Source organism: Bos indicus x Bos taurus, chromosome 21 (genome assembly GCF_003369695.1).
Source record: "Bos indicus x Bos taurus breed Angus x Brahman F1 hybrid chromosome 21, Bos_hybrid_MaternalHap_v2.0, whole genome shotgun sequence".
Taxonomy (NCBI): domain Eukaryota; kingdom Metazoa; phylum Chordata; class Mammalia; order Artiodactyla; family Bovidae; genus Bos; species Bos indicus x Bos taurus.
In genome coordinates this window covers 31804985-31818003 of record NC_040096.1, presented here as the reverse complement: position 1 = coordinate 31818003, position 13019 = coordinate 31804985, and the positions used below count along the sequence as shown (strand labels likewise).

The window sequence follows — 13019 nt, the reverse complement described above, 5'->3', positions numbered from 1 at the left end:
ACACTCTGAAAAAGTCTTTCACATTGTTCTCTACATAAGAACATCTTGTTTGCAACATCTTAATGGGGAACAGAACTCTGTGTAGTAAAGCAATTTTCATTTCATTTAACTAAAGTATGAAATTTAAGGAATGATGCTAAAGCTGAAACTCCAGTACTTTGGCCACCTCATGCGAAGAATTGACTCATTGGAAAAGACTCTGATGCTGGGAAGGATTGGGGGCAGGAGGAGAAGGGGACGACAGAGGATGAGATGGCTGGATGGCATCACTAACTCGATGGACATGAGTCTGAGTGAACTCCGGGAGTTGGTGATGGACAGGGAGGCCTGGCGTGCTGCGATTCATGGGGTCACAAAGAGTTGGACACGACTGAGCGACTGAACTGAACTGAAAGTATGAAAAGAAAAAGTGAAAGTCGCTCAGTCGTTTCCAACTCTTTGCAACCCCATGGACTGGTCCATGGAATTCCAGGCCAGAATACTAGAGTGGATAGCCATTCCCTTCTCCAGGGGATCTTCCCAACCCAGGGATCAAACCCAGGTCTCCCACATTGCAGGCGGATTCTTTACCAGCTGAGCCACCAGGGAAGCCCACAAATACAGGAGTGGGTAGCCTATCCCTTCTCCAGCAGATCTTCCTGACCCAGGAATCGAACTGGGGTCTCCTGCATTGCAGGCAGATTCTTTACCAGCTGAGCTACTAGGGAAGCTAACTAAAGTATAAATTAATACAGTCATCTTGAAGTCCAAAATCTGAAAAGCTGCTCATTTTTGCCTTCTTACTTGCCACGTTTTGTATTGGATAGTCTCTTTAGTAACAGATTTAGCAGTAATTTTATCTCATATATTTTCCCTCTATACTTTAGATGCTAGAGAACCAGGAGGGGCTGAACCAGATTGCAGACTCCAGATAATCCATCTGGGAAATGGATTGCCTGTGATCACTAGCTATTTTCCCCCTTTCATTTCCTTCAGACTAAATTAAGCAGACACAGTGCTTCCTAGCAGGATCATTTCTAAAATCAACTGTACCTGACTTTCCTAGTACCCTATTGCAAGGTTATGTGGTTTTTTATTTTTAATTGAAGAATAATTGCTTTACAGAATTTTGTTGTTTTCTGTCTGCAAGGTTTTTAACCTTGCTACTTCTTGGGGGAAAAAAATCTTGAAATAAATATCCTATCCTGGGCACAGGTAGAGAAGGCATGCTTTGAAGCTCTGAAGCAGTATCATGCTCCAGTTGGAAATCTTTGCTGGATTTCACTGATAATCAGAAAGGAAAGGGTTTTGAAAGCTTACCCTCTGCCATAAAAAGTACTGAGGGCCAGTTGGGACTGGAGCTGCAGGGGGAGCCCATCCTGGGCCACCTGGGCTCTCTTCTAACCCTGGTCCCACATTCCCTTCCTCCTCACCCAGAGCCTGCTGCCCTCCTGCTGTGTGCACATTTCTCCCCATTTCCTGACAGTCTCAAGAACTTCACCACCAGATAAAGTACTACTCATATTTCAGTCCCTCAGAATCTAGTTAGCTCTCATTTCCTTTTTTATTTACTTGTGATAGTCAAACTTGGCATTCCTTTACATTTTCTGAGTCTGGATTATTTCAAGAATTAAAAAAAAGTTTTTTTTAGTTGCTAGTGAATGTTAATATAAGAGCTCAGGATTCCCTCTCTAATGCTAAAAGTAACTTCACCATGTCTTCACAATAACATGGAGCTCAATGCAACATGGGTTTCCAGATTTGATCCTGGAACAGGAAAAGGGCATCAATAGAAAAACTAGTGGAAATCCAAATGAGGTTGTAGCTTAATTAATAGTATAGTGTAATTTCTTACACTATAAGTTTTGATAAGTGTGCCATGATATTAATATGAGGAAGGCTCAACTAAAGTATATAGGGACTCTCTACTGTCCTTGTAACTCTTTAAAACTATTTCAAAATAAAATATTCTTTGAAATTTTAAAATAGCCTCAAGTCCAAGATGTTACAGAACTGGGATGTTTAGTGCTAAGTGCTAAAAGCCCAGCGCATTCCTATAGCCACACGCTAGATTTTCCCACAGCTTTCTTGATGTAGATACATTGTGCCCTTGGAAGTCAGATAAACCTCGGCTCGATCCCTGGCTCCGCCACTTGCTAGCTGTAAAAATTTAAGCATGTAACTGATTCCTCTATTTCGTTAATGGGATGATGATTCAGACCTCATCATCATCGCATTATACAGGGATATTTTGAGGGCTTAGATAAGATAACAGTCTACCGCCTGCCACATGGTAAGCCCTTGAATTTGTCACTTTCAGCCGTCCACGTTGGCACTTTGAGAAAATTGCTCTCCCCCTCCCTTCTTTAGGACATAGAAGGCCTGGGTCATTACTTTCCTTGAGAACTGGGGGGAGGGGATGAATGCCAGGTAGGGCAGGACATCAGCAAAGATGTCAACAAAGGCCTTGTCATTGCCCTTCACGTTCCTGGCTTTTCCTCTCTGGGCCTGTCCTCTTCAGGCAGGCCTAACCCCAGGGCTGGCCTTGCCTTAACAACCATAGTTTCTAGCTTACCTGTATCCTTGCCTTGCCTTTCCCAGGCACATGAATGTTTCTAAGCCTTTTTCTTTGTCATTGTGGATTCATGGGTTTTCTTTCCTCTTAAGAGAATTTCTGATGTTGAAGCCCAGAAACTAGACTGTACTTTTATACTCAGAAGGTATTTATTGAAAACCTACTTTTTGCTAGACCCTGTATAAACATCCCAACTGTCAAAGAGCTCACAGTCTACCTTGTGATTAAATAATCATTATGATCTACTTTACAATTAAATTTTAATAGAAAAATCAGTCAGGAAGTGCAAGTGTTACCATGGAGTGAGAACAGAGCCCTCTGGGAACACTCGTCTCCATTTCCCTGCCATCTCAGTGAACAAGAGCCTCTGAGCTCTCAAGATCCTGCTCCCTGGGAGCTGCTGGACTGAAGGAGTTTGTCCTTGTTACTGGCTCTTGTCTGAATCACTCACTTGTCCCAGACAGATTCTCCTTGGTCTCAAAGTCCTGAATTTCTTTTGCTTCCCAACTTGAAAGCATCTAAAGTGGATTAGATGCAGGAACAAGGAAAACAAGGAACTGCTGTAGTTGGACTCTTCAAATTCTCCCACAAAGCACTAGGCACCCTGGAAGCTGGGAATGGTGGGAGAATAAAGGAGTTGCATAAGGCGCCTCTTGTGTAGGTCCTTGACTGATCCTTTGTCTTTTGGTTTGATGGCATGATAACTCAGAAAACTGTTCACGTTGACCCCTGTTGTGTCCTGAAGACCTTGTCCTCTGTGTGCATACGGGTTTTTGTACATCCCCTCGTCATAGCGCTTACTTCACAGCATTGCACTGGTCTATGTTAGGTCTGTCTCTCACTGTGGCTATGGTGCTGAGCCTGACCTAGTGCCTGCCACTTGGCAGCTTTGTGGAGTGTGAAGATGAGAGATCAAAATAACTGTACTGTGAGTTTTGTTGGACTGCAGTCATAAACTCTATACACTAATCTTTGGTCGTCCATCTCCAGCAGTTTAAAGAGAAGGAGTGAGAGCCCTCAGGCCTTGTGTTCTGCTTTCGTCCTTCAATTCCTGTACCACCCCCTCACTCACCCTGCCCTCGCCTCACTTAGTCCAAACAGATCAAACATGGCACAATTCAGCTCCCTCAGGGAGAGCCTTCCAAAGGGTCCATGTTCCGATTAGCATCACAAAGGAATGGTTCGTCTCATCTTGAGAAAGCTTTTCCAGCCTCTTTCAGCATCACTTACCTTATTACCCAGACCTTCAAACTGTGGCTTATGATTTTACAGGACTTTTTGGCACCACAGTCCCACAAATTTGCAAATTCCTTGTGATAATCTTAATCCCAGAAACTGATTCTTTCAGGTATGAGTGTCTATAGCTGAAAAGCTGCGCCAGACCTTTATGTAGATATAGGAATATGAAGAAGCCAACATTAGAAGGCTTAGGAGAGAAAAATCATACACAGTAGAAGGAGTCTCAGTTCATTGTGCTTGCTTCTTTGAAGCTGAAAATAACCAGTGAAGATCGTAGTTGAGTAGAGATGATGTCCTTTAAGTGTTAGGAAACTTTTCCATATGGGAAAACAACCATAAAAAAATTCACCCCAGAATCTTTTTGTTTCTATAAATTGGGCTGCTAAATTCTGAATTTGTGGACTTGCCAAAACCTACTTGTATTGTCTCTAAACAGGTCTTAAAGTACCACCAGATGCTCCAAACAAATCTAGCCTATCCTGCTAATGAACATGAAAACAGTTTTCCCCATCTGCTGCCTCTGTCTAAAAGGCTAGGAAGGCCTTCCTCTCTGATCACAAAGAACATAATTACTGTCTATAGAGAAGTCAAGTACAAAGGCCACCAGCCTTTGCAGGCCACCAAAGATTAACAGCTGCCTCTCCTTTAATTGGGAAAGGTAATAACAGTTACTCTAGTCAATAATTGAATGGATTCCTAGGCCATGTAATTCAGATTGAAGCTGTCATTTTTTGCTGGCCTTTAGCTAAGCTGGGTTATTAGAATGGAGCCTGTAAGCCTATTAGTCAGTTGTCAGTCTCACAGTGGGAGGGAGCAAAGGAAGGCAGAGCTATTAAGGTGTTATGTCAGGGATTGAATACACAAGTAAAGCCACAGGTTTCCACTTTAGAGGCATTTTTTTTTTTTCTTGCTCAAATCAGAATGATGAAGCTCTTTATGAAAGTTCTGATTTCATAATTTCTATCTGAATGCAGAGTATTTGAAAAAGGGGTGGCAGAAAAAAAGAAAAATACCTAGTTCACCTTTCTAGATGAGATGTTTTCAGTCAGTTAACAGACTTTGCATGGTGTCTGTGGTGTGTGCATCCTGAGTTTGACCCCGCCTGAGAATGCAGAGGGAGGAGAGCTTAAGCTTCACATAGTGCATGAACACAGAAAGCTGTGGGATAACATCAAATGTGAGAAGGGCCATGAGAGAAGTACAAAGACAAAGACCTTTGACTTTAGTTGAGGGGATTTGGAAAAATGTTATGAATGATATGATCTGGGTCTTAAAGGATTGAGAGATTGCTGTTTGAACATTACAAGTCGAGAAGAGGACAGGATGGATAGAGAGAATTTGTTGTTGTTCAGTCACTCAGTCGTGTCTGACTCTTTGTGATCCTGTGGACCGCAGCACGCCAGGCTTCCCTATCCTTCACTGTCTCTTGGACAGTGAACTCAAACTCATGTCCATTGAGTCGGTGATGCCATCCAACCATCTCGTCCTCATTTTTAGTACATCTGCTTTTTTCTAGACACTCAGAGGCATAGGAACAAGTATATCACTGCATTTGAGGAGCATCCAGCCTCATTGTGGCATCCAGGTATATAGAGAGAGCAGTGTATAGGAAGTGCCACATGATTGGCACAAGGAGCTGGTGGGGTGGGAATGGAGAGGAAGAGGAAGGCTCTCTGCATCCTTTAGTCTACTTGAATCATTGTGTGAAAGTGATCTTCATTCTTCATTTGCATAGAGTGTTTAACACCATATGCTTAAGAAGGTGTTTTTCCCCCTTGGTTTTAAATTTGGGGAACTCATCATTGAGCCAGTGTGATTGTTTCCTTTCTGTCATAGGCTATCAGAGAATTGTCTCGTCTGCCTTATGTACAGAGAGAGGGAGAGCTGTTCCTTTGCACTGCGTTAGGCAGTGAGATCCACCAGGAGATGTTCCTCCTTGTGCTCACAGGCCTCTATGTTGTGGTAAATTGTCATATCTCACAGGACATTTTTGCTGTTTGAGAGAAGGCTTTCTGTTTATTCATCCTTTTGTTCAGCTACTCACCCATCAAGAATGTACCATTCATTTTCTGTGCCAGCACTCGGGCTGCAGAGATAAGTCAGCTGCCATTCTTGAGCTTGCAAAAAGAGAAATGGAGCGCAGAGAAGAGCAGAGACGATGGCATGAATAGGAGTTGGTGCGGGGCATGAGGGAGAAGTTAGCATGCTGCCCAGTATTTCCGTTTAGCCATGCTCTGGGGAAGAGCATCCCAAAGTGCATGTAACCAGAACTGCCTTTGACTCTGGGGAGAAACTTGTGAGATTTTTTTTCTTTTTTTCCCACAGTTGGTTTTGCTTTTTTGCTTTATTTCTTTGAAAAGTTGCAAATGACAAATTAGAACTTCAATTTTCAATAATACTTTAGTAAAAAATTTGGCTTTCAGTGTCCTTTATGTTCCTGAAATCAGCTTATTTTTTCCTGCTTAATGTCTATTAGAGCCCATGTCTTAAGTTTTTCAAGAGGTCACATCCATGTTGTTGGCATTGCATGAAAGGCTCTGAGTGTATTTTGTTTTGTCTTGAAGGCATAGATGTGTACATTAAGATGGTCTGCGTTCCCTCAGTCCTCTTCCCCTCGCTTTTGCAGTGCTGACCCCGTCCCCTCCCGTTGTGGAAGGTCTACAAGGATGGCAGCAGTGCTGCTTTGTTTCTCTGCGGACAGATTGCATCGATGGGTGCATCTGCTGGGCTTAAAGTATGACATACTTTGTTTTTGAGTTGAGAAGTATCAAAATATAGAGGCTTTATATTGAAACAGAGTATGAGTGGAGAATGTATTTCCTTAATGGCTATTAAAGAGTCTCAAGGTGAACGTGTCTTTCAGTCTTGAAAACCTGAATTTCATTGTTTGGCCTTTTCCATCCTGGTGAAAAACTGCTCCATTTGGCTACATGCAATAACAGGAATGGGAATTTTATCCTAGGCTCATACTAGAACAGTTGACTGCCTGTGTTTTCACAGTTAAAATTGTGTTAAAATACCTTTGTGAGTCTTCTTTTTCACAACTGTCATTCAGCAACCACTGATGATGCATTTGCTGAGTACACCCCCGTCTGCTAAGTGTTGGGGATGTGATGATAAAACAGACGTAGTCCCCAACTGCGAGAAGCTCTAAGTTTAGCGGGATACAAAGAAGAAAAGCTAGACGGTCATCCCTTCTGAGAAGGGATACCCCAAAAGCACAGAGGCCTGAAAGAGCACGGGCCATATGGGGAGTTCGGTTGAGAGAGAGGTAGGAGCATGACAGGGAAGGAGGCTGTTAGAGAGGGTTCAGATTCTGAAGAACTGTGTGAAAGAATTTGGGCCTCATTCAGTACACAGTGAGGAGGAAATCGTTCACATGTTCTACCCCCAGAGTAGCGTGATCACGTTTAGTCTTGACAATATTATCTTCATTGCGTATAAAGGCATCCATAGCAGGACTACTAAAAAAGGAGCCCACAGGCCAGCACCAGGCTGTTGTCACTAGAACAGGGTGAGTGAGTGTACAGATCAAGAGGAGTTTCATGACTTTCATGTAATATTTTAAAATATGGGCTCAAACTTAGTATATCTTTTTCCCCTCATTTGTATAATATTTCACAAAAGTATTGGTCACAATGGAGTGAAAATCTTAAAAACAAAGAAACAAACAAAACACCTGACTTGTGTTAGAGAGTTTGGGAAGCACAGCCGTAGGGGATGGGGCTGCTGCGAGCCTGGATCCAGAGATACTAATTAGGAGGCTGCTGCAGGGAGACCAGGAGAGCCTGAACTGACATGGTAAGAGTAGGCATGGGCAGAGCCGCAAGAGTGAAGAGCTGTAACAGGAGAGGAGTCGTCGGAACTTGAGCCTGAATCACTGTGAAAGCAGGAAGAGTCTAGAAAGGCAGATGTTCTTTTAAGAGTCTGCTGAAAGTTGGCTTCTTGCTCTGTGCAGTTTTTTTTTTTTAAGAATTACTTATTTATGTATGCATTGGCTGTGGTGGGCCTTTATTGCTGCACGTGGGCTTTCTCTAGTTGTGGAGAGCATGGGCTGCTCTAGTCGCAGGGTGCGGGCTTCTCATCATGGTGGGCTCTCTAGTGTGGAGCATGGGTTTTAGGGCGCAAGGGCTTCAGTAGTTGCAGCTTGTGGGCTCCAGAGTGCTGGTTCAGTGGTTGTGGCAACCAGCTTAGTTCTGCAGCATGTGGGGTCTTCGCAGAACAGGAATAGGACCTGTGTCCCTTGCATTGCAAAGCGAATTCTTTACCACTGGACCCCCAGGGAAGCATTATTATCAGCTCTTCCATCCCTGTTTTACACCAATGTTTCCCTTACTTTTAATGTGGTTATTTTTTAAATATTATTAAATATTTTATCTATAATTCCTACTTGAGTATAGAAGAAAGGAGACAAATGTACGTGTTTATTTCCCCCTCATAATTCAGAGCCCCCCTGCCGTTTTCCCTAGGCTTCAGATGCTGCCCTAGGCTGCCCGGGCTAACCTGGGCCTGGCTCTGATAAACTGCTTGTAGGATAACTCATCACTACCTACTTAAATATTCATATGTACTAGATTATCTCCTCTATATGACATTCTACAGCAGAGAAAGCCAAGCTGTGGTAGCATTAATCAGTGGTTGCTTCAGGGAGGAAGGATTGGCTGTGGAAAGCACATGAGGGGAATTTCTAGGGAAATGGAAACGTTCAGAACTTGTAAGCACTCGTCAGGTTTAATTGGATGATATCCTTATGGTCTGAGCCCTCACCCTATTGTAAAGTGATCCTCAAAATTAAAAAAAAAAAAGCCAGTAAACAAAAGGTGTTCAACCTCATTATTATCAGGGGAAGACAAACAAAAACCTCACTCAAATGCCAGTATACACCCATTGAAATGACTAAAGGTTTAAAAAAAAAAAAAAAACTGGAAAAAATAAAAATAAAAACTGGTAAAGCCAAGTTTTGATGTGAATTTAAGGTAACTGAAATCATCACTGCACTGCAGTGTGTACAGGAATTGTTCTGAATATTTTAGAAAGTTGTTGAGCCATAACTAATAACATGGGACCTGTGCATGCAACGTGACCCAGTAGTTCCACCCTTAAGCATATACTCAGCACAGCTACATGCCACATGTGCCGAAATACGTGTTCAGAAATGTTGAAGGCAGCGTTGTCCAGAGTTCAAAGCAGGAACAACCCAAATGTCAATCAACAGTGAAACACTGAAAGATTTAAATAAGGTGAGGTATATAATTAGATAAGGGAACACTGTACAGCAAGCAAGATGAACTAAATACTGCTGTAGGCAATAAAATTGATGAATTTAGGGGGGAAAAATAATAGAGCAACATTCTTAGAGAAATGCACATCAAAACTTCAATGAGGTATCACCTCACACCAGTCAGAATGGTCATCATCAAAAAAAGCTATTCACACATACTAGAAAGGACATGGGAAAAAGGGAACCCTACTGCACTGTTGGAAGAAATGTAAATTGGTACAGCCAATGTGGAGAATAGTATGGAGATTCCTTAACAAGCTAGGACTAAAACTACCATATAACCCAGAAATCCCACTACTGGGCATATACCCTGAGAAAGCCAGAATTCAGAAAGTCGCATGTACCCCAGTATTCATTGCTGCAGGGCAGAAATAGAGATGCAGATGTGGAGAACGAACTTGTGCTCTGTTCACGCAAATCATGGGGGAGGAGACTGGGACAGACTGAGAAAACAGCACGGACATACAGACACTGTCTCGTGTAAAATAGCAAGCTAGTGGGACCTGCTGCCTAGCACGGGGAGCTCGGGGAGCTCGGCAAGGTGCTCTGTGAGGACCGAGAGGGATGGAGCAGGGGCTGTGTGGGAGGGAGGACCGAGAGGGAGGGCAGGTAGCTGACTCATGGTGTAGTGCTGCAGAAACTAACACAACGTTGTAAGCAGCTACGCTGCAATTAAGAAAGTCAAGAAAAGTTAAATACTGTAGAATATGTGGAGTGTGAGCCTGTTTTTATAGAACTGAATAGAAGACAAAAGGAATCAATGATTTCAGAAATCAGGATAGCCTTTACATGTGGCAGAGAGGGCGAGAGAATGAGTAGGATGGGTATCAGGGGGACTATGCCATGTTTTAGAGCTTTATTTTTTAATTTTGTAATTGTTACACGGTGTGTTCAATTTGCCATATAGTTATGATATGGCTATATGGTTGTGATTAGTGCAGTTTTATCTGTGTATGTAAAAATTATTACTGTTTTCTATTTATATTGACATCCCAGCATAAGAAGAAAGAATGGTCACAGCCTTATGGTTTTAAATAAATTACTGAGCACCTAGTTTTTCAGTTTTCTGATTGTTCTATTGCAGGGAAACATTTTCTCATTAATAACATAAATTGTTAATTGTTAATCTTAAAAATTAAGGTTAAAATCTTATCTGGGACTTATAAGTGAAGTCTCTCATGTGGGATTCATGATGAACTTCTTATAGTCTCTTATTGTATTTTATTGTGTACCAAGAAGGAATAAATGAATGATTAAGATATTATACTGTCAAATTCCAGACATGTTCTGGAACCAATAATTGCTAGTCCACATAAAGCAGGCAGAGCATTTTGCTTTGAGTATCAGAAGAATCAGGCAAACGTGTTTGGCAGAGCTTGTGAATAACTCATCTCTCTCTGCCAAGTACCCCCCCCCACCGCCCCCCACCAAAAGTCCCTCAGTATTTCAAAGACATTTCAAGGCTTGATAACTGTGAGAATACTATTAAAACAAATGCAAGGTGTTGTTGTAATAGAGACGTTGAATATTAGTTTGCTAGGACTGCCATAACTAAGTACCACAGACTGGGTGGCTTAAATATAATAGAACTTTCTTTCCTCGCAGTTCTGGAGGCTGAACTCCAAGGTCAAGGTGTGGGTAGGTTTGGTTTTTCCTGAGGCCTCTCTCCTTGGTTTGTAAAACATACCTGCTTGCTGTGTCCTCACACAGGCTTTTGCTTTGTGCATCCCTGGTGTCTCCTTCTCTGCCAAGTTCACCCGTCATACTGCATTACTGCCCCACCCTACCAGCCTCATTTTAATTTAAATCACCTCTTTAAATTTCTCATCCTCCAACACAGTTACATCCTGAGGTCCTCGGGGTTGGGATTTCAACATAAGAACTCAGAAGAGGGTGGGGACATGATTCAGCCCACAGCAGGTTGCCATCCTATTTTTCACATATTTGACACAGTGATTCTGTGTATGTTTAAAAACTCTTGCCTTCCTCATGCCAGAGGAAGGCAAAGAACTTAGATATCCTTTACACAAGAACTGTATATAATTCAGAAATTGTCTAGAAAAAAATCATAAGTTGAGTTCTAAAATGGTTACTTAATATTCTCCCTAAAATAGCTAAAGTGGTTAAAAAAAAAAAAAAGATGAAGCTAACTGCTTAGGTATTAAATTATCTTGTATTACTAAAGAGAAAAGTTCTAGCAAAGGAAATCTTTGTGGAAGTCAATTTATCTTGTTAGGTGGTAATTAACATTACAAAAAGATCCAATTTTTAAAAGTATTGTTAAAAAGTTACCTATAAAATGATTTTTTCCTGTGCTTGGAGTGCTTCATCCCTTTCCCTTTCCTTTTGCCTGCCTCAAAACCTCAACTTTCCCAGAAAAGCCTGTGCTGACCCTTTCCCCAATACAGACTTAGTTTCCCCACTGTTCTCCTAGAGCGTCTTTCCTTCGTCAGAGTGCTTGTTATAGTGGAAATTGTTATACGTATTTGATTAATGTTGGTCTCATCCACTAAATTTTAAGCTTCACAGGGGACAGCAACCATGATCTTTTTTGTTCACCACTTTTGACCTGTAATTCCTAGCACTGAGTAAGCATTCAATAAGTGTTTATAGAATAATTGAACCCACAGAATATTTCACGCTACAACTAAATATTTCATTTGGTTATAATTTTATGTCTGGGAAATTGAGCTAATTTCTCCTTGTATTTCTGTTTAGAATGTAGCAGATCAGATTGCATTTCAAGCCGCTGGTGGATTAACAGCCCTTGAACACATTCTTCAAGTAGTGGTCCCAGTCACAAATGTGAACACTGTTTCACGAATTCCTCCCAAGTAAGTATAGTTTTTTAATCTGTCTTTCACGTTTCATTTGTGAGTCATTTCTGCCTATGGTTTCCATATGGGGGAACCACAAGAAAATTGTATGTGTGTGCAGGTTTGAATAGCAAAAGCTTACACTCCCCATTAGGGAGAAAAACAGAGGTGCTTGACTTCACTTACAAAACTCAAATTGAGCCTAAAAAGCCTTATGAAGGAAATTCCTCTGGTCTGTGACCTTTACTAACCCCAAATCAAGAAGACCTGATGAACTTGTGAGAAGTTCTAACCACTTAACAAAATTTGAACAGAAATGAATACTAGTAAGAGAAAACTAACTTTTGTATTGCATACAAAAAAAGGTGACTAAGTACATTAACAAAGGACTGAGCTGTGAAATTTGAAGAAGTCCCTAACATACAGGAAGAGCAGTCTGGGGCTCAGACTGCCACAGTCTAGAGTCCCAGCCAAAGAGTTTGGAGCTGAACTGTCATTTGGTCTTTAACTATAAATTGCTCCGTCCTAAGGATCCTATACCCCCTTTAGACCCAAGATCTACTTTCTTATTATTTCAAGTTACCCTCTGGTCCCTGGCCACCAAGGATGTAGTAGCAGACAGCATTATTTCAGAAATATTGTATTCCTGAGTTGTAACATGTAAACTTTTTGGATATTTTGTGGAGACATTTGTAGAGTTTAAATAAAAAGTTTTGATAAAAATTCACTTATGTCACTGAGAAACTTTTAAGTATTTAATTAGCTCAGCTAAAGTGGGTGCTTCATTTGTCCACTGGCTACAACAGGGAAAAATAATTCCTTGAGTATGTTATCTTTTTTTTCTAAGAGACATTTGATAAATTAGAAATAGCACCAGCTTTGGAGTGAAACCAATCTGGGTTCCAGTTTTACCTCTGCCAGTTACTAGCTAAGAGAACTGGGACAAGTGCCTTAATCTTGTTGCATCTGTTTCCTCATTTGTAATCATTTTCACCTCACAGCATGGGGATCAACTGAAGTGATAATGTATGTGAGAATTCGTTGTTAACCTTAAAAGTGAAAGTGAAAGTGAAAGTCACTAAGTCTGTCTGACTCTTTGTGACCCCGTAGCTGCCAGGCTCCTTTGTCC

The 13019-nt window shown here is 41.5% G+C and overlaps 1 protein-coding gene across 4 annotated transcripts in view; it reads left to right on the top strand.

The window, feature by feature from the left end:
- SCAPER (S-phase cyclin A associated protein in the ER) overlaps window positions 1-13019 on the top strand; it is a 423671-nt gene that overhangs the window by 256196 nt on the left and 154456 nt on the right. For all 4 annotated transcript variants that reach the window (XM_027521864.1, XM_027521861.1, XM_027521865.1 and 1 more), the window contains one exon: window positions 11793-11908. In XM_027521864.1, the coding sequence (XP_027377665.1) occupies window positions 11793-11908 (116 nt within the window). The remainder of the gene's footprint in view (window positions 1-11792; window positions 11909-13019) is intronic.